Source organism: Canis lupus, chromosome 9 (assembly GCF_003254725.2).
Source record: "Canis lupus dingo isolate Sandy chromosome 9, ASM325472v2, whole genome shotgun sequence".
Lineage (NCBI taxonomy): Eukaryota > Metazoa > Chordata > Mammalia > Carnivora > Canidae > Canis > Canis lupus.
The window spans coordinates 46,038,688-46,060,644 of record NC_064251.1 but is presented as its reverse complement, the minus strand read 5'-3'; the positions used below and the strand labels follow the sequence as shown (position 1 = coordinate 46,060,644).

The window sequence follows — 21,957 nt, the reverse complement described above, 5'->3', positions numbered from 1 at the left end:
CCAGCAGAGGTCAAATTAGGCAGCATGCTGCCTCCTTGTTTCAGCTCGTACTGTAAACAAGGGTCCTCTGCATGGTCTGTTGAGTACCACATTTTTCACATTTCTGTGCTGTTTGTTGGTGATTTCACTGTTTAAAATGGCCCCCAAGCATCATGCTGAAGCGCTAGCTAATGTTCCTTGAGTGCAAGAAGGCTGTGCTGTGTCCTGAGGAGAAAGATAAACTTCGTTCTGATACACATTATACTGCCATGGCAGAAAATTCAGTATTACTGACTCAATGGCATGTGTTGGACCAGGGGTCGTTAAGCAGAAACACGGATGAAACAAGTTCCGTGGAGGAAAATGATCACACATACACACATGGTCCCCAGAGATCTATGCCACATCACCTCCCTGGAAAGCCAGCTGCCAAGCACAGCTTCTAGAAGACTGTGCTGGAGTTCTGAAAGTATTTTGAAGCACACAAAGATGATTCATTAACAAGAACTGGCTTTAGGAAGGATTCCCAGCCCCTACACTTCAGAACATCTAAATGCTCCCTGTAGTAAAATAGCTGGTCTGGCCCAGTCCTCTCTCCAAAATCGAGGCTGAAGCCAAGTATGTATCCAGGGAGGGCTGCTCTGTGCTGACTGGGCTTTTCTCTACTCAGCCTCTATCTTCCTGCTCAGGTTGGAACGACCTCCCTGGAAAAACAGGGCAAATTCCCGTGACCCCAGGCCCCCTGGTGGGGTATCCAGGGTTCAGGTCCCGGCTATCCCTCAACACGGGAAGGGCACTCACTGCCTGGATGGGCCCCAAGATAACATGCCCCCTCTCCCTTCCCCACTGGCCCCATAGGAAGAAACACCATGGCCGGCCGAGTCACCCGAATGGAATTTCTCTTTCACACTTAGGAGCCTCATCAGCCTGGACCCACAATTTGAAACACCTGGCTCCTTTTAAATTCCTTTCTTTGCATCTCACATATTTCAGCCTCGGTAATCCCCTTCTGAAGTGCTCAGTGCTGCTGTCCCCAGAGGCAACGTGTTTGTTTTCTCAGTGGTGAGTTACAGCCACTTGAAGCTTTCCACAGGGGAGGTCTGACAGGCACCCGGGCCTGACCCCCGCCCTTCCCCAGGAAGGTGGCTCCACTCTCAGGGACCAGGAAAAGCACAGCCCTGCTGTCTATGGGCCAAAAGACACAAAGTCACTAGGGGAAAAACAGGACTGTGGCATTTCCCTCTTTTCATGATGCTTATCTCTCTGCACTAAGAGCAAAATTTGGCAATATCAGATGGACTGTGCTGGCCATTTTTTTTTTTAAAGCACTACCAGGAAGAGTATCAAGGAATGTCATGGACCTGCGACCTAGAGGCTGGCCAGCAGTATGGCTGTGTTCACTCAGGACCTTGGTGTCCTCAGCTGTAAAGGAAGGGAGTTGCTACATAATCCCCAACATCCTTTCCAATTTAACATTCAAAGACCCCATTGCCCAATGTTATATAATAAGAGCATCTGTTTAATTAGGATTCAAGCACAAATATACAGAAGAACGTACGTCTCTGTTTAACTTTGAGACTCGCCTTTCTGCTTGGAATTCCATTCCTCTTTCTATCCGACTCCTGCCAACTCTTCAAATTTTTTTTTTTTTCCAACTCTTCAATTTTTGGTCCCAACCTATTCATTCTTCCTTTCAATAAATATTTGTGCCTAATGTTCATTAATAAGTTATACCAAATGTATTGAGCACGAATAACATCAAGATGAAGGGCACAGAGTCCCTGCCCTCAGAGACATTCTGGTCTTGTGGGACATGTGCCATCCACCATGCTGAGGGCTTTTTAAATCTTGCATTACCTCAAAGCTCCATGGTGGCCCTACAAGGCAGGTACTGTTCCCATTTTACAGATGGTGAAACAGACTTGAAAAGATTAAAGTAGCTTGCCCAAAATCTCAAAGCTAGAGAAGAAGAGAGAGAAGTCTGAGCCAGGTCATCCATGAGGGAGGTCAGCCTCTGTGGCTGCTGTCTGACTAGGGTCACAGGACTCAGTTTTGGGAGCTTCTTCTGTTGGCAATCCCATCCCTATGAGAATCAACTCACCAAACATCGTCCAACAGAGACTCGAAGTTTATGTATACACACACACACACAGATACAATATATATTTTTGGATATATACAATATATACACAAAACTATATATATATATATATATATATATATACACACACACACACAAACATGATATATATATCATGCCTTATCTCCCCAGGTAAATTAAAATTAAAAATGCCTTTGAGAGCACCGACTTTGTCATTAATTTCTCTGACACTGCCTGAGGCAAATGAGATAACTCAAAAAGCATGTGACCCACCAAGGTTGGGCAGTGTCAATATAAAGCATTGAAAACCGCAGGCTTGATTTTGTAATACGAGTGTGAGTGCATGCTGAGCAAGAAATCCAGCTTGGGAGCTTCTTTAGGCCCTGTCATTGCTCCCCTTCTCTCCAACACTATTCAGCACTGGAATATTCCCAGAGGAATTTCTTTTCCTTTATTTCACAAACAGAAGACATTAACCCAGGGTTTCTTCTCTATGAGCCAATGAAGCATTTAGAAAATGCATTTCTGGGGATCCCTGGGTGGCTCAGTGGTTTAGCACCTGCCTTTGGCCTGGGGCATGATCCTGGAGTCCCTGGATCGAGTCCCACATCGAGCTCCCTGTGTGGAGCCTGCTTCTCCCTCTGCCTGTGTCTATGCCTCTCTCTCCTCTGTGTGTGTGTGTGTGTCTCTCATGAATAAATAAATAAATTTTTAAAAAAAAAAACGCATTTCTGCAACCTGGCCCATGATGAGGTTCCTGGGTTTAAACAGGAACCCAGGACAGTTTGGGTCGAACAGTTTGTCCTGTTTGGTATGAAGGCATCTGTCTCTTACTACCTGGCATGTCTGGAATCCAGACCTTTTTTCATTCCAAGCCCAAACCCTGAGAGAGGCCATCATCACCGTGCAAGCAGTCAGTTTCCCAGAGTCTTCCCCCCAATGAAATCACCCCTCCAGATCAGAATCACCTGAAATGTATCCTCCTGACCACCCGCCACAGGAATTTCTGTTTTCCTTATAAAAGATAACAGTGTTCTCCCTGAATGTGGGAAGCCTCTGTCAATCATCAGTTTCCAAACATGCACACGGTCTCTCTTTCCAACCTCTCCACCCGGTACTTGGTACTTATTCTCTCCAGGGCTGGATCAAATGAACTTGCTCCTTCTCGACTTTCCCCTTCATTCCCACGTGGTTATTTATAACCAGAATACCTTTCTTTCTTAATCCACTGGACTACCTTCCCCCTCATTTGAAAAGGTCGCTTACAAGTTCTTTCCAGAAAGCTTTCTTGAAATAGGTCACCACAAGCTCATTCTTTCCCCTGTGTTACTCTGCTCAGTAAAATACGACTGTGAGCAAGGTTACTTGCTCATCTTCTGAAAATGGCACTCCACTGCCAACTAGATCACAAGGGAGTAAAAAACCCTACCCTAAAACTAAAAGCATTCCCAAACTAGATGCACACTCTTTTGGGCAAGAGCACCATTATTTTTTTCACATATGTTTTCATTACAAAAATTACATTCAGAACATTTGTAAATCAGAGACCCACCACCATAGACACTATTAGCCTAACATAATGATAAGCAATTCAGGGTATTTACTTCAATCTTTCTTCTTATACATCTGTTTAAACAGTGTTGTACTATAATCATAGTATCTGTATAATTTGGGATCTTGCTTTTTGAATACAGTATTTGAAGTACAGTTCTATGTTCCAGCAAAGGTCATTAACTCCATGTTTAAAAGCTGTTCAATATGATTCTGAGTACTATAATTTACTTAACCATTCTGTAATGAACATTTGGTGTTTCCAGTATCTTATTACACAGCTTGAAAGGATACCTCCACAAAGGTAAGATGAGGCAAGAATCATTAGTTTTGTTCTAATGTATTGGACGTACATTTAACTTGCAGTTTTTACTAACTTTGGCAAAGTCTCACTTCAAAACTGACACTCATTCCCCTTCCCTTCTTATTCTTAAATCAAGTCCCCTTTTAAAGTTCATTGGATCTTTGCAAAATTTGCCTTTCATAATTTCTACTATCTATATAACAAACCTATTTAAATTCCCACAGCAAACTTGATTTTTTGTAAGCAGTCTGCATCCACAAACTTACAACTGAATGAGTTGTAAGTTTTCTCAGCTGTCTCTTATAGAAATGAGTAAGGAATGTGCAGAGGAAAGGGAAAAGTTATGTGTGATATTTGGTAAAATGACTTTTGATGTAATATTTGTACATTTTTCTCAAAACAACAGATGCATTCTAAAGATGTTATAAATGAGTTTTTTTCCCTAAGTGGAAGAAATCCCATTTTGAACATCTCTCAGGAGCTCACAGTCTAAAACACTTTGGCCTACTAAAATGAAGATCCTTCCATAATGAAAATAACAGACATAATCCCTTATGTTATCTATTTCATAACTTTGGATTCTGGGGGTGATGGATTTTCTAAGAGTGCAGCACACTCAATAAATAAAAACTTATATTAAATACAGGTTGCCTAATACTAGTCATCACAAAAGACACAGCATAATACAAGTGCCCAGCATGGGGAGGTCTTTTGTCCCTGTATAAATCCAAATACTCTTGGAAGGGAAGAACGACAGCTCAGAGAATGAACCTCTTAATTTATCCAAATGGCAGGGCATGGCAGTGGAAATTCCACAGACACTTCTCAGTGCTTTATATCCATTTGAGAGGGGGCCCCTCTCCAAGGACAGGGAAAGCTGCTTTCAAAGGTCTCTTAAGCCCACCATACTCAGTGAACATGTCAGGCTAAGCTACTTCCCTTCTAGGGACAGTGGTGTCTGGGGAGGATTCTGTTCCTCGTCTCTGTGTTGGGTTCAATACAAGGCAGGCACAATACAAAGTTAACACAGGGCTATGCAATGACATTTCTAGTCTTTACCCACCTGAGAGAAAAAGCAGCACCTGTCAGGGACAGCCAAAAATATGGGCAAGATCTGTTTAAAAGGCTTGGCTTAAAAATCTTTTTAAAAGTATGTGTGTAAAAAAAATTAAAAAAAAATAAATAAACAAATAAAATAAAAAATAAAAAATAAAAGTATGTGTGTATCCAAGACAAACACGTGTACATGCCTGTGTATGTACAAAACCTCTGAAGAGATATACAAGAAACTGATCATGGGGGCCGGGGCGGGAGTACTTGGGTGGCTCAGTTGGTTAAGCATCTGCCTTCGGCTCAGGTCATGATACCAGAGTCCTAGGAGCAAGCCCTAAGTCAGGCTCCTTGCTCAATGGGCAGCATGTTTCTCTCTCTCCACTTCTTGTGCTCTCGCACACACTCTCTCTTGCAAATTAATAAATAAAAATCTTAAAAAAAAAAAAAGAGAAAGAAAGAAAGAAAGAAATTGATCATGGTGTCTGCTCTAGGGGAGGCAAGCAACAGTGAGCAGTGGGAGTGACTTTCTTATCCCTGCATGTCTTTCATTTTATTTGAAATTTTATTTAACATGTGAAGACACTGCCCTTTCAGAAAACAAAAATTCATCTCAAATGTTAAAATCTACTGTGTAAAAAAATAATTAAGCACATACACTCATATGCAGGATATGTCTATTTTTCTGGAAGAATATACAAGACACGGTTAGTGATTATCTCTAGAAAGAGGATTATTTTTCTAACTAAAACATAAAATGCTGGCTTTCTCTTGCAAATGGGAAAAAGTTAATAAGTGGAAAAAGTGTTTACGTATATGCTGAGTAAAGGAATATAAATGGCTTTTTAATGTGAACATCAGTAAAACCATAATTTTTGCTGTGGATACGCACAAACCAACCCCAGGCTCCTCGTGAAGGCACACCACGTTTTGTTCCAGGAATCTGGACTCGCCTGGTAACTACTTTCTCCGTAGCTGTATCAATCAAAAAATAGGCTCAGATGACCTCAGAAAAAGTCACTAAGCCTTCACAGGAAAGCAGTGCTTCAAAAAGCGCCTTTAAAACTAGAGTGTCCCACCACGGTCACTGCAAGTTAATACCTTCCACAACTTGAGAATATGTTCAAGTGGTATTAAGTGGTATTTTACTCTTAAGCACATTTGTACAAGTAAAAACAATGCATCCAAGAGCTGAAACCAGCAACCTTCTGCAAATTTGGGAAAGTGATTTCCCTTAGGAAAGTGTGTTAAGGCATTTAATTCCAATTCATCCTCATGCCTAACATGTGAAATGTCAAAATTCTTAGTGGCCAAGCTGCAAAGCATAAAACAGGTTTATGTGTAATCTTAAATAGGCAAATACACTGAGATAAGAAAACAAGTCCATTTTAAAATAAGGTAAAATTTTCCAAATAAATGGAGTAATTCATCCTAGAAAGTCAAATATTAAGAAAAATCTATCTTCACAAGGACACTAGGTTGCTTGGTAGCTAGTTTCCTGTCTCACGCTAATTTTGAAACAAAATGCCACACTTAATTAGCCATCCAGATTCTCATCCTGCCTGAGCCTGATAGGGAGAAATGGCATTAAGGAAAGACTCCCTCAGGCTCTATTAGTGCCCTAATGAGACAGTGGGGGGAGGGAGATGTTGGGTTGGGGATAAGGCAGCCACTACTGCCACACAGCCTTCAGAAAGTGCAGGATCTGGGTATCCTGAACAAATGAGGTGCTCCCAACCACACACAGATGGGGTCTCTGGCCACAGCTCTTCCTACAGTGTCCTCTGAAGGAAACAACTGTACCAACACTCCACACAGGCCCAGCCAATCTCAAACCTCTCCTCCTGTAAGGTATGAATTACATCCAAGAGGGAGAAAATGTGCCCCCAAGATCACCTAATCCCATCAATGATTTCTTCACCAGCAACCAACAGATGGAAGGAGTACTGGTTTTCAAATGGGCAAAAAAGAAGGGATCCCTGGGTGGCTCAGCAATTTGGCGCCTGCCTTTGGCCCGAGGTGTGGTCGTGGAGTCCCGGGGTCAAGTCTTGTATCGGGCTCCCTGAATGGATCCTGCTTTTCCCTCTGCCTGTGTGTGTGTGTGTGTGTGTCTCTCATGAATAAATGAAATCTTTAAAAAAAAAATGGCAAAAAGAGGGAGATTCTGCAAACTACTTGGTGAAATTGAAATCAACCCTTCAACAGATCCTACAACTTATTACAGTTATCAAACACACACTGAGGAAAAGAAGTGATCAATAGAAGCAAGCATGGGTCCCCTAAACAGAAGTCATTTCAGACTATCTTTCCTTGAAAGGGAAACAGCAAATATCTAATTAATTTTTTTAAGATTTTATTTATTCATGAGAGACACAGAAAGAGAGAGAGGCAGAGACATAGGCAGAGGGAGAAGCAGGCTCCATGTAGGGAGCCCGATGCAGGACTCGATCCCAGGACTCCAGGATACCACCTGAGCAGACGCTCAACTGCTGAGCCACTCAGGCATCCCACAAATATCTCAGTTATAGCAATAAATCTGTTAAGGTCTCCTATGATAAATGTTAGCTGGATGGAGAAGTTGGGCTGAATAATAATATAATTAGGCAAATTTAGAACTGACTGGATTTTAAGTTGTTTCAACAACTGACTAACAGACCAATATTAGCCTAGAGGAGGCTTTAGTGCTGTGCCCTGGGACTCCATCCCCAGATTTCATGAAGGTCTGGAATGGATTAGATAATTCAAAACTCGGAAGAGGTTATGAGTATTGTGGATGACCATATACATATGCAAGAAGATTTTGACAGACTGTAAAAAATGATCAAATCTAAGTAAACTGTTTATGCTTAAAGATCATTGATATAAGATTTGGGACTGTGTTCTCATTTGTTCACATATAAAACTGATGAAAAAGATTTTGAGTTTTGGTTGACAAAAGGTCAGTGAGTCAACACAGTGTGATGTGATTGTCAGAAAAGCTAATGCAATCTCAAACTATGATGATGTAAGTTTAGATAATAACAACAAAGGAGGTAATAAGCTGACCCTTTGTGCAGGGCAGACCACCCTGGAGTCTGTGTTCAGGTCTGGGGACTACTCCTTAAGAGAGGTCCCAGACAATCTTGGAGAGGGCTCAGATATGAATGGCCAGGATGGTAATGAAACTTGAACCTATATCATATGAGAAATGGCCAAAGAATGAAGGGAATCTTTCATTTCAGAGAGAGAGGGCATGTCTATAGTTCTCTAAAGGCTGGCCAGTTCCCGAGGAGAGGGTGGTTGATGTCAGGATGGCCTTCTAAGGAGATGGTACTTTGTGGACACCAGAAATCTCCAGCAGAGGCTGACCACTTGTCAGGCATGCTGCCATGGGGTTAGCATAGATGACTCAAGTAGACATCTACAGTTCCTTTTTGTCCCCTCTCTCTGGTAACACACTCTCATTTTCCTTGTTAAGCCCCCATCACCACCTCTTTCTTGATGTTCAGTCCACTTAGTTTGTGACTCCACTCTCTGACTATACAGGTGTGGATATGACTTAGGCTTAGCCAATCAGTATATTACATATTCTGGCTATGGTGACTAGTCTTGGGATTGGAGGGTGACAAAGCTGGCTTCTTTCCGCTGGGGATCTAAGAGGATAGGAAGCAAACCTGGAGCTGTGGTGGCCCTCATGTCACTATGAGAGCAACATGCTGGAGGTGGGCCCCAAAGAGAGAAGCATGGTGGACAGATGGAGAAGGGCAGCCCATCTAGAGCCACCTGGACCTACAAAGTGGCTGACACCTGGACTTCTCAACAACAGCCTAGGACACTTTTGAACCTAAGAGTCAATATTCTACAAACCTTTACAGATTAAGGGGGAAATATGGATAAGAAGGGGTTGGGAGGGGCACCTGGGTGGCTCAGTCAGGTTAGTGTTTGCCTTCAGCTCAGGTCATGATCTCTGGGTCTGAGATCAAACACCACACGCGAGCAGGGAGTCGGCTTCTCTCTCCCGGCCTCTCCTCCTTCCCACTGCTCGAGCTCTCTGTCTCTCTCAAATAAATAAAATCTTTTAAAAAGGGGGGATGGGGTGGGAATGTGGAATGTGTGCAAGAAGCCAGACCCAGAGAAAGTTTAAGTGGAAAGAGAAACTTTAGGTTTAAAGAAACTTTAGAGACATAGCTATCAAATGCAATGTGTAAACTTTATTTGGATTCAAACAAATCAACTGTAAAAAAAAATTATGAGACAATCAGAGAAATCTGAATACTGACTGGTTACTGGCCAATATTAATGAATTACTGGATTTTTATAAGTATGATATGATATTGTGATTTTTTTAAAAAGAGTTCATTGGCAAAATGTTTACGAAGGAAATGATATGTTGCTTGGGAACTGCTTCAAAGTAATCCAATGAAGGGCAGGGAGAGAGGGTATACATGAGTTGGTAGATCCTTGTATCTGGGTCCCAAGTATATAGGGGCTCACTGTGCTATTTTCCCTACCAGTGCAATGCTTGAAGTTTTCCATAATAAAAAGTCCAAAAACAAATAAATGACAGGTGAAATATACACAGACCAGACTCTGCTACCCCCTCCCAGCTCAAAACTGAAATTAGAATCCATTCAGAAAAACTGAGCAAGCAATCAAAGAAATGGTCTAGAATCCTATCCATATTCAAAGACACGCAGATGTCTTATCAAATCAACAACTGACCAGTAATTATTGAGGTCCTAGTACAAAACTGAGGAGAAACAAGATTACATGACAGGACACTAGATGCAGAGTCTAGATGCTGAGCGAAAGATAATGCTGAGGGCAGAGGTGATACAAAGAAATATAAGCTGAGCATTTTTCTCTCCTATATTCTGAATAGCCATAACATAGGGACTGAAATATCCAAGCACTTGGGGCAAACATTTAAAGGACACTTACTAAGTCCTTGGCACTGTTCTAAATACTTTTTGAATATTAACTCATTTAACCCTAACAGCAACCCTATAAGGTGGATACTATTATCTTCATTTTAAAGACCAGGACCTGGAGACACACAGGTCACATAGCTTACACCAAAATCACATTGCTAAAAGTCAACAGGGGTGTGATTCAAACCCAGGAAACCCAAACCCAGAGCCCATACTCTTGTCCACCGTGCAACAGATTTTAAATGTTCATTTCTGGGATCCCTGGGTGGCTCAGCGGTTTAGCACCTGCCTTCGGCCCAGGGCCTGATCCTGGAGACCTGGAATCGGGTCCCGAGTTAGGCTCCCTTCATGGAGCCTGCTTTTCCCTCTGCCTGTGTGTCTGCCTCTCTCTCTGCACCTCTCATGAATAAATAAATAAAATCTTTAAAAATAAAATAAAACAAATGTTCATTTCTAATAATGGAGAATTTGTGAAGATCCATGGGTATAAACGCTTTTTTAAGCTGCAGTCAGGCCTGAGCCCAAAGTGGAGAAAACGCTGTCCTCAGAGCTGCCATTCAGAGCTCAGAGGGTAACACTGTGATTTTTCCCCGAAGCAGGTTGTTCTGCCCAATCTGTATATTTCACATCAAACCCTGAAAAATGACTAACAGATGAGGCAGCTGTGCTATGAGCCACCACGATCAAAAGAAAACTGGCCTGACCTGATCACATTTAAAGGGGAAAATAGGCAACATCTTCTGATTTTAAACAGACTACATCCATTCAGATTTTTCTCCCTGGCATACTGACCAAAAAAGACAAATAAAAACTATACAACCAATTCATCTGGATAAAATTCTCCTCGGAAAACAAAGAGGGGAAACCCTATCCCTAGAACAGCAAAACTCACCACACCCTGTTTTATGACTGACTATTCAACAATGATCTGAGATAAAAAGCATTCTTAACTGTAGAAAATATTACTTGAATTTACCTGTAACTGGTGTCTACATCGAAATAATACAATGAGGAGTGGGTGATCTTTTTTTTTTTTTAAGATTTTACTTATTTATTCATGAGAGACACACAGAGAGAGGCAGAGACACAGGCAGAGGGAGAAGCAGGCTCCTCAAGGGGAGCCTGATGCGGGGGAGAGAGAGAGAGATTGAGAGAGAGACAGAGGCAGAGGCAGAGACACAGGCAGAGGGAGAAGCAAGCTTCCCGTGGGGAACCTGATGTGGGGACTCCATCCTGGGACCCCCAGGATCACAACCTGAGCCGAAGACAGCCACTGAACCGCTGAGCCACTTAGGCGCTCCAGGTAGGTGATAGATCTAACAGAAAGGAATGCTGAAATTAAGCGTGAATGGTTTTTTGAAAAGGATTTTCTTAAGTGTAGCTCATACAAAAATACACTGTATATCTGGTCCAAGAGTTATGACCAGCAAGCAGCAGAAAATTTATGTTTGCTTTTAATCATGGATGCCACAGAACAAAAGTTTCCATTACAGGGTTTCACTGGAGAATAACAGCACTCAAGCAACTTTCAATTACTATACTTCTTACTTGTCATAAAGCAGAAAGCACATGTTTGAGATTTTACTGGAAGTTAGAACAGCAGTTTCTGAAAACCTCATAAAAGGGAGGACTGATTTAGTCCTAGGATCTCGGCAGGATACCTGAAGTTCAATTTTGTCTCTGAACAAAAGCACTGAAGCAGCCCGCAGGCTTTGCATAGGATGAAGGGAAGTTGGGGGCACTTCACTGGCTGATCTAAAAAAAAAAGCCAAATCATTAAAAGGCCCTTAGAAACCACCACCGCCACAGAAAGGCAGCAACAAAAAAGAAGTTCTGGCTTTCCCATCTTCTAGGCAAATGCTTTCAGCAGTTAAAACTACTTCTATCCTATTTCAGGGTCTTCTATGCATATCTAGAGTGAATCCACACCAAAAGCCATTTGTTGAAAACAGAACTCTCAGCTCCCTCCTCTTCCATGGGGAATGTTTGATGTGAACATTTTTTAAGATACAATCTCACGAACAGAAAGGACCACTGAATTTAAGGGAGTTCAGCCGAGTCCTTTCATCCGACACTGTGACCCTCATCTAATAATCAGTTCTATTTGCTTCAATTCTCCAACTCGAACATACTTTGAAAAGTTAAAACATTTAATATCTACTGATTACTAGTCGCTGGAAGATGCAATAGGCATGCATTTTGAGTTCCTTGGAAGAAAGATTCTTGAGAAATCCAAATTATTTATGAAATACAAAAGCATAGAATCATACGTCTGCAGATAGAAGACTATGTCGATGGCCTAAGATTTTTGATATTTCGAAAGTGGAGAGTAAACTGAGGGTCCCTGGAGGAAAAGGGGGTGAGGGGATGAGGTAGGTAACTTGGTGATGGACATTAAGGAGGGGCATGTGATATAATGAGCACTGGGTGTTATATAAGACTGATGAATCACTGACTTCTACCTCTGAAACCAATAATACATTATATGTTAATAAGTTTTAATTTAACTAAAATTCTTTTGGGTCGCCTGGGTGGCTCAGCAATTGAGCATCTGCCTTTGGCTCAGGGTGTGATCCTGGAGTCCTGGGATCCAATCCCACATTGGGCTCCCTCTGCCTGTGTCTCTGCCTCTCTGTGTCTCTCATGAATAAATAAATATTTTTTAAAAAAATAAATAAATAAATAAATAATTTTAAAAAAACAAAACAAAAGTAGAGAATAGAGTCTTTTCTTATTTTTGAGCATGGAATTACAGGGCAATGAAGTTACACGTCTATTTGCTTGTTTAAGTGCTCTTTAAACACTCATTAAGAAACAAAAACAAACAAAAACACCCACATACTGTGGATATATACAATTATACAATTCAATTAAGGCCCAACTCTAATATTAAGCGTTAAAATTAAGCTATGTAATAGTGAAAGTGCACATTTCAACTTACACAATGTGGAATCTACCATATTTTCACATACCCAATCTAAAAATCACATGCCTGCTTTTTGTGATCACATTACCCACGTCTCAGCACATGACTGATTATCTTCCCCTCCCTTTGGTTGATTCTGTCCTCAAGAAGCTTATGGTCTAAATGAAAACTAAAAATAACCTAAGTGCTAGGGTATTTGTACATAAGATCTATGGAAGCCCACAGAATCATTCCACCCTAGAGGGAAAAGAGACAGGAGAGCTTCTTAGGGAAACAGGGAAACAAGGACTAAGTTTAGAAGTTCCAAACTCAGGGCAGCCCAGGTGGCTCAGCAGTTTAGCACCGCCTTCAGCCCAGGGCCTGATCCTGGAGACCTGGGATCAAGTCCCTCCTCGGGATCCCTGTGGGGAGCCTGCTTCTCCCTCTGCCTGTGTCTCTGCCTCTCTCTCTCTGTGTCTCTCATGAATAAATAAATAAAATCTTAAAAAAAAAAAGAAGTTCCAAACTCAGCCAGTTGGGAGTAAAGTAGACACTGCACAGGAGAGAGAAGAGGCAGAAGAGTGATGTACCATGCTCTAGAATTTGGATTTGACCCCAAAAGCTATGAAGAACTACTGAAGAATTCTAAGCAGGAGAATGACATGATCAAAGTTGTGATTTTTGGACTTGACCTTTTGGAAGCAGTCTAGAGTGGTGCTGAGCTGCTCAAGGTGGGTCTCCAACCCAGTGCTTGCCCACAAGCTGTTTCTTTTTTTTTTTCCACAAGCTGTTTCTTACTGGTCCACCAGGTAAGTAGAGAAACTGAGAATACTCAGAAACATGTATAGCAGCTCAACACTACGGCAACACCCAGGTTTGTGATCAGTGGGCTCATCTTGATGAATAGGACAGAGACCAGCTTGTGCAAGGTCAACCTGGTGGGGGGCTGCATGTGGTTCAACCCAGATAGGAATCATGCTTTAATAAGGCCACTTGCATTGGTGTGACTGACTGTAAATTAATAAAACAAAATAAAATTGACCATTGACTACAGACAGCTTGAGAAGTTGATCTGAGAATCATTTCAGGGATCAAGATTGGAAGCAAGGAGGAGCGCGTGGGTGGCTCAGTGGGTTAGGTGACTGACTCTTGGTTTCAGTTGGGGTGAGGACCTCCTGGTCATGGGATGGAGCTCCCTGTCAAGCTCCATGCTCACTGTGGAATCTTCTCCCTCCTCCACTGCCCCTCCCGTAGCACGCGCACCTCGCAGGCTCTCTCTCTCTCAAATAAATAAATAAAACCTTAAAAAAAAAAAAAAAAGACTGGAAGCAAGGAGCCCCAGGAGAAGCTGCTGGTACACAGTGGTCAGGATGAAACCTAAAGTCAAGCAGTGATGGTAGGGATGGTGAGAAGAGGTCAGAGTTGAGAGGTATTAAAGAGATCAAATCAACAAGACAGTGCCGGGATCCCTGGGTGGCGCAGCGGTTTGGCGCCTGCCTTTGGCCCAGGGCGCGATCCTGGAGATCCGGGATCGAATCCCATGTCAGGCTCCCGGTGCATGGAGCCTGCTTCTCCCTCTGCCTGTGTCTCTGCCTCTCTCTCTCTCACTGTGTGCCTATCATGAATAAATAAAAAATTTAAAAAAAAAAAAAAAAAAAAAAAAAAAAAAAAACAAGACAGTGCCATCGGGGTATGAGGTGTGCAGGAGAAGCAAGGATGGCTCCTGAGATTCCAGGACTCTTCCTTCCTTTTATTGATTTATTTTTAAAGATTTTATTTATTTATTTATTTATTTATTTATTTATTTATTTAATTTATTCATGAGAGACACACACAGAGAGAGAGAGACAGACAGACAGACAGAGAGAGAGAGAGAGAGAGAGAGAGGTAGAAAGGCAGAGACACAGAGGGAGAAGCAGGCTCCATGCAGGGAGCCCGATGTGGGACTCAATCCCGGGTCTCCAGGATCACACTCTGGGCCGAAGGCAGGGCTAAACTGCTGAGCCACCAGGGCTGCCCTCTTCCATCCTTTTAAAATAATGGCCAGATATAAAGCAATGTAAGAGTTGGGACCAGCAAAAAGATTCTGAATTCACAGCCATTTTCTTTGAGTGCCTTTGAATAAGCAGAATGGGGAATTAATAACAGAAAACTAAGCACCCTAGTGGTTGGCATTGAGCACCATTGGGAATTCAGAATGTGAAGAAAGAAAACATCCCATGTCAAGCCTATGTTCTCCCCCTTGAAAAGAAATCCTGCCTTGAGGAGCCCAGTCTATTCAGAATGGGGCTAGCTAGAGCCCTGGAGTCCCAAGTACTATGGGAAAAAAAAAAAAAAAAAGACACCTCCCACCATACACGGAGGGTTTTGTTCATCCTCCTCCCCAGATATGTATAACACAAAGCCTTCTTTCTCAAATTTGTGCAGATATTAAAACAAGACCTTAAACCAAAAGGAACAGTGATAAAGGAGGGGGGAGCATAAATGGAGAGCATAAATGAAATCAATGACCCTAACCTCAAAACCCACAGCTTTCCTCTTGTGCTCTGGTTCACGTCCTCATGTGTATCAGTTAGCAAGGGCTGTGGACAGCTAGCCAGTCAGGCCTGAATCGCTACCTCTAGGCCTGAATCATAACCCACAAGGGCTATACGTCTAAGCAAACCTATCTGACAACATTCCAGAGCTCAGAAGGGAGGTGGCCAGTGTTGGGGGAGGGGGACGCGGGGGGAGATCGTCACTGCTCCAGAGAGCGGGCACCATCCCTTTCCCAGGCTGAAAGAGCAGTAATCCTGCAAGCTTCACACTGCCCAGATTTAAGCAGGCAGGATCAGTGGCAGACACTCCTAATAGCTCTGGCAAACCACAAAACGATCACCAAGTACATAATTAATCTCTCTCAAGAAGGGTGCCTCATCATCTTAAAGTTGTTACCCTTTATCATGTCTGGGCTTCATTGATCTGATGTCTCAAGTTTCACTGGCAAGTGGGAGTATGGTGCTCTGTAAATCTCAGAACCATCAGTTCTTTAAGGAGTATTTTTTAAATATTCACTTGCTTTTGTTGTTTCATTTTTCTAGGTCTTTCTCCTCAAGGGCATTTCTTTTAACCCTTATCCTCCTTAACACTTACAAAACTCATTTGTGTTGGGATCCCTGGGTGGCGCAGCGGTTTGGCGCCTGCCTTTGGCCCAGGGCGTGATCCTGGAGACCCGGGATCGAATCCCTCTGCCTATGTCTCTGCCTCTCTCTCTCTCTCTCTCTCTGTGACTATCATAAATAAATAAAAATTTTTAAAAAATAAAAAAATAAAACTCATTTGTGGGCAGCAGTTTAGCGCCGCCTTTGGCCCAGGGCCTGATCCTGAAGACCAGGATGGAGTCCCACGTCAGGCTCCCTGCATAGAGCCTGCTTCTCCCTCTGCCTGTGTCCTCTCTTTCTCTGTGTCTTTCATGAATAAATAAAATCTTAAAAAAAAAAAACTCATTTGTTAGAAAAATTGTAACAGTTTGCAATTCTGTAATGTGATATATTCCAGAAGGCTCAAACTATGAAAGGAATTCCTAAATTTCAGGACAACTTCAGACAACTTCGAGGAACAGCTAACACATACTGAGCACATACTATGTGCTCAGTAAGCACAAGCTAGGCGGATGCTATTATCATCTCCATTTTACAGATTTGGCACAGACAAGTAGGGTTAACTTGCACAAGGTCACACAGCTAACAAACGACAGAGCCAGGATCTGAGCTCAGGCAGCTGGACAACAGTCCCTATTTTTAACTATAACTACACTAGACGTCTTCATTATACAGAGAAGAAAAATTAAAGATTAAAAAATACATTACAAATAATGGAACAAGGAAAAAGCCTCTCGAGGAAAATTGCTCTTACTACTTTAATTGGACTGTTGTCTTTTATTAGACAGATCTAAGTCCTGGAAACACAACGAACAGAGGGAACCTGTCCTGGCTGGTCCAGGCTCCTTTGGCAGATGATGGAAAACCCAAATTTTTGAAGCTGTGCTTTTTTTGCCGTCTTTTTGCACCTTCAAAGTGTTCAGTCGGTGTCATAGGGATCATGTCTCTTAGTGGCTAGGGTATCTGGATTTGGCAGAGGATGAGCAGGGAGAGATGCAGCTCTAAGACTGTTTGGATTGGTACCAAATCTTGCCCCGTTCCAAAGAGCCTAAGGGATGCTGGTGAATTCTAGGCCATGCCTCTGGTTTAGTCTGACCCAAAAGAACCACCCAGAGCAAGCAACCCCACAGGGAAGCAGGAAGAATAGACCAGAGATAATCAGGGATACCTCCTGAGTGCTGCTCTCATGTCCCAACTTTCTCTTTTCCCTTCTGCCTGGAAGGAATCTGTCCAGTCCAAGACCAGTGGCCCTGCACCATTTGATGTCAGCACTCACAATGACCAAATGTAATCCATCAGGCATCCAGCCCAGGCAAAACCAAGCCTAGTGGTTTTAAAACCCAAAATCTGTACTCCCCTCTATGATGCTGAAGTAGATCCTGGGGATCGACTCTCCTATTCTGACAACTAAGTAACTTATCCTCATCTGTAGAAATAGATCAAATCCCTAAACTTTCCAACTGTTTATCACCTTCTCTCTCACCAGAAATCTGAAAAACGTCTACTAACAAAACAAAAAGCAAACCTACTTATTAGAACAAGTCTAACTACCTTAACTTGAAGATTATATGTTTCCTGACAAAACTGCTCTTGTGAAGGCACTCAAACTTCTATTATCATCTAATTACAATTTCTATACAGCTATTTACATATGTGTGCTTGGAAGCCAAAAAATGAAGCTTCAATTACTTTTGCACCTTCCACAAAAGCAAGCAGAAACGGGAACACCTTCCTTTGGGTTTTTTGGTTTTTTTTTGGTTATTTTAAATTTTTATTTATTTATGTTAGTCACACACAGAGAGAGAGAGAGAGAGGGGCAGCGACACAGGCAGAGGGAGAAGCAGGCTCCATGCACTGGAAGCCCGACGTGGGATTCGATCCCGGCTCTCCGGGATCGCGCCCTGGGCCAAAGGCAGGCGCCAAACCGCTGCACCACCCAGGGATCCCTTTTTTTTTTTTTTTTCTAAGATGCTGGAGTCCTTTTATTTGCTGTTTTCTCAGAGTTCCAATCAAGGTGAACAGAACCAGGCAAAACGCAAGCATAACATATATGGTCATCCCCAGGCTTTCTTACTGCATAAAGGAGAAATTAATTAAAAAAGAAAAGAATACCACACAGCATTTTCTTTCCCCACCATAATTTTTCAATTTTCTTTAGAGAAATTCCAGCCAATAACTAATTAGAACCATATACTTTGTTATCCCAATAGGAAGAAGTATATGAATGGTTGTAAAGAACAAATGTTAATGAGAACTTTAAAAAATTAGTAATCTGGAACTCTGGTTGCCTGTCAGTATAAAACAAAATTCTCTTCTGTGAAAATATTTTAGTAGTTGATGAAACAACATGGACAGAGTTCAACAGCAAGAAGGTAAGTGTTCACCCACTCAGCCCCCTAGATGGGCGATGCCCTGACCTTTTTCACTGTTCTGAACATGGAACTGCCACCACTGGCTCACAGACTCACTTTTAAGCATCTCGATTTCAAACAGGAGAGACAAAACTCAAAATTGCAAAAAAGAAAATGTTTTCTCTTTGGTTTCAAGGGAGAAAATAATTCCTGTCAAAGTGAGTTCACTGCTTTTGTAATTTCTAAAAGCATGTTTTCCATAAAGAACACAGCTGAAGTCTTTTTACCTGGTATATCACGATGAATGTTTCTGGGATCAGATCTTGAGTTGCCTATTCATGAATATCCTGAAGCAAAAACTACCTCCTCAAAAACTGGACTTATTTTACAGAACAAAGCGAACCACTGGATGAAGGACAGAAAAACTGTGAGCAAAAAATAAATGTTTAAGATGCCATGCACCATGGTTTGGGCATGTTCAGTATTCTGAACTGTATTTTCAAATGAGGGTCTGTCCCATGTCATCCAAACTCTCATCCTAGTAGAATTAGCAGGTCCAGAGCAGGGCCACAGACCACTTTTTTGTGTGTGTGCAAAGTGACTAGCCAGGGCAGAGAAAACCAGGTGTGGTATATATGTGGTATATATCACATGAAATATTCTCTTTTTTCAAGAAAAAGCTTTAACTATTTGCAAAACATCTCAATTTGCTCCATATTTTTACCATCCAACAAATTTACTTCCTTCACTGTGAAAAACACAATAGGCCTTAGGTCTGTAACATTTTACCATCATTGTAGGTTTGCAAAAGCTAGAAATTACTTACGTTGCCCAATAAGGATGTTATTTTACACAACTGGTATACAATAGAAATTTGCCACAACAATGAAAGTATTTTTTGGTAAATCACTTTCTGATCATTATTCCTCCCTGAAAGGATCATAAAAACAGCTACCAAGGAAAACAAAGAATTCCCATATTTTTAAAGCAAAAAAAGACTAGCCATTCAAATTCATGCACTATCAAATATGAGCAAAATCACCTAAAAAGTGGTTAATATGCTGTTTTGCTTCTGTGTGAGCCCATGTTTTCCAATGTGAAATTTACAAACTGTATTTGTTAAACTGTATTTCACACTTTAAATCCCAAGTCTGTACCTTATACCGCGTGAGGATGGGTGATTTACTGGAGACATTCGGGGTCACGGTATAAGCCTTTTGCTCTTACTAAATCTAAATCATGCTTCTCCACAAGACTGTACACATGAAAGAAACACACGGCACGCCGTTACCATCCTCTCTAGAGGCACCTAAAAAGCCCCCAGAACAGCCCTTCTCCTGTCCACTCCATAAACTAAGATTCTCCCTAGAAAGGGAAGGGGATGGATTCATACGCTGCATCGGGCACACCAATTAAGTAAGAGCGCTCCAAAAGTTGTCCCGTTTCAATTCGTGACAAAATTTCCCGAATCCGTTTTTATTGAAACAGACATCTTCAATCCATCAGATTACACTCGAAAACCCAAAGTAATTTCAGCAGCAAGCTGGCAGGAATGAGAAGTTGACAGCGAAGTATAAATTTCCCCAAATCCTCGTTTTTCCAGTTAATCTGCCCCTATTCAGCATTTAATTCGAAGTGTGCCAACACAACACCGACCGAGCAACTGAGATCGGCGTGGACGGGTCTGTTGCTGTGCCTGGGAGGCGTCTGGGGAGGACTGCTGGACAGGCAGACAATGAAAAGCTCCCCGGTGGCCACCAGTCGAGCCCGAGGGGGCGGAGGGAAGGAGAGAGAGAGAGAAGGGGAGAGGAGTGGGCGCCTCCTCAACCAGAGCCGCGGTCAGCGGCTGCCTCTCCCGGGGCGGCCTGGCCTCGGCCTGGGCGTCCCGGGTCACGCGGGGAGGGGTCCCCTGAAAAGCAGATTTCTCCCGGAGCGAGGAAACTTCCTGGTCTGGGCATTATGGGTAGGGGGCGAGCGCCTCCCCCACCCACCACAGGTATCCGCCGGGAGCCTGGCGGCCGAGCGGAGGAAGCAGCCGCTCCCTGCACCTCTGGTGGGGAGTGGGGGTCACGGGGTCGGGACCCCGGCCGGCGAGGCCGCCCGCGAGACGCGGCTTCCGGCGCGTGGGGACCTGGCTGTCGGCTGCTCGCGACGCGAGCCGGGGTCGGGGACCGGAGGGTGTCAAACTTCCCCCAGGGCGCGCGGCCTGGCTCCCCACCGAGGAGTTGCCGCGGGAGCCCCGACGCGGCAGGGTCCTCCGACGGGGGCGGGCATCACAGAGGACCGGGACACTGACGCGCACGACGGGAAGCGCGCGCAGGGCTACGGCAGCGGCGCCGGCGAGGACCCCGCTCCCCCCAACTCGCGGGCTGAGCGCCCAGGCCGCCCCCCGGCCGCCGATGAGGCCCGCGCCGCTCACCTTCCTGTGCTTCTCCTTGTAGGGCAGCGCCAGCCACGGCATGTCCCGCACGAAGTCCTGCCACTGGCGCTGGTCCTGGTCCGAGGACACGAAGACAATCTCCAGGCGGCGCCGCGGCTCGGGCTCCGCGGCCGCCACGGCCCCCGGCCCCGGCCCGGCCCCCGCCCCCGCCCCCGGCCCCGGCCCCGGCCCGGCCGCCGCGTCCCCTCGCAGGCGGCCGTAGAAGGCGGCCAGGCTGCCGCTGAGCTGCGCGCAGGGGGCGCTCAGGCTGCAGCCGAAGTAGAGCCCGAGCAGCGAGATGCCGCGGGCGCCCAGCGAATGCACGTCCACCTCCTCGCCGCCGCCCGTCACCAGCTTCTCGCCGAGCAGCTCCTCCAGGAAGCCCGACATCCTGGCCCACCGCAGCCCCGGGCACGCGGGCGGGCAGGCGGCGGCGACCCCGCTCCCTCGGTCCGCGAGGCGGGGCGGAGGCGGCAGCGGCGGCGGCGGCGGCAGCGGCAGGCGCGGGGCAGACGAGAGCCCCGCCCACCCGGGCCCGCCCGCGCCCCGCCCCCTCCGGGCCGCCCTCGCCACGCCCCCTCCGTGGCAGTCCCGGGCCGCGCTGGGCGGCGATGCGCTGCTGCCGGCGAGCGGCGGGCACTGGCTCCCAGCGCCGGGCGGGGTGGGGGGTTGCCTGGGAGAGAACCCTGACGAGAAAGCCGGCCGGAAGCAGCCCACTCTGAGGGCGTGCTCCCGGCTCGGCGCAGAAAGGAGAGGGTTCCGCTGAGCCGGCCTCTCTGAGGTGGCAGCCCTCGCGGACCTGGACTTGGCCTCCACCCTTCCGAGCTTTCAGCGCTCTTCCCTGACTGAACTGAAACGTCTCTTCCCCAGACACTCCCACAGTCCCCCCGCCGGAGTGCTCCCTCCCTCTCTCTGCCGCTCCCCCTCCGAAGCCTCCCCGGCCATTTCGTACCCCACTGGCCTCCCAGAATGCTGACAAGACTTAGCATTTTCATGCACGACTACCACTTCAGGCTGGGGCTTGCACTGATTTCTCTGCTGTGTGGTTTGTGTATGTTTTGTCTACTCTAAGAGAACTGGAGGACGCCACCTCGTATATTTCTCTGGGAGCTTCTGATCTGGGGCTGGTCACACGTGAGCGTCCACGCTGCTTGCGAGTGGGTCGCCCTGCGGGTTCAGTCCCCAGGTCGCAGCAGCCCATTCATTCCCCTCCAGCGAGTGGCTCTCTTCCATCTCCACAAGCGCAG

At 44.7% G+C, this 21,957-nt stretch overlaps 1 protein-coding gene across 1 annotated transcript in view; it reads right to left on the bottom strand.

Moving 5' to 3' along the window:
• NXN (nucleoredoxin) overlaps positions 1–21,198 on the bottom strand; it is a 153,479-nt gene extending 132,281 nt beyond the window's left edge. The window contains exon 1 of the mRNA XM_025476205.3: positions 20,711–21,198. Within this exon, the coding sequence (XP_025331990.3) occupies positions 20,711–21,100 (390 nt within the window). The 5' untranslated portion in view covers positions 21,101–21,198. The remainder of the gene's footprint in view (positions 1–20,710) is intronic.
• Positions 21,199–21,957: the final 759 nt, after the last annotated feature.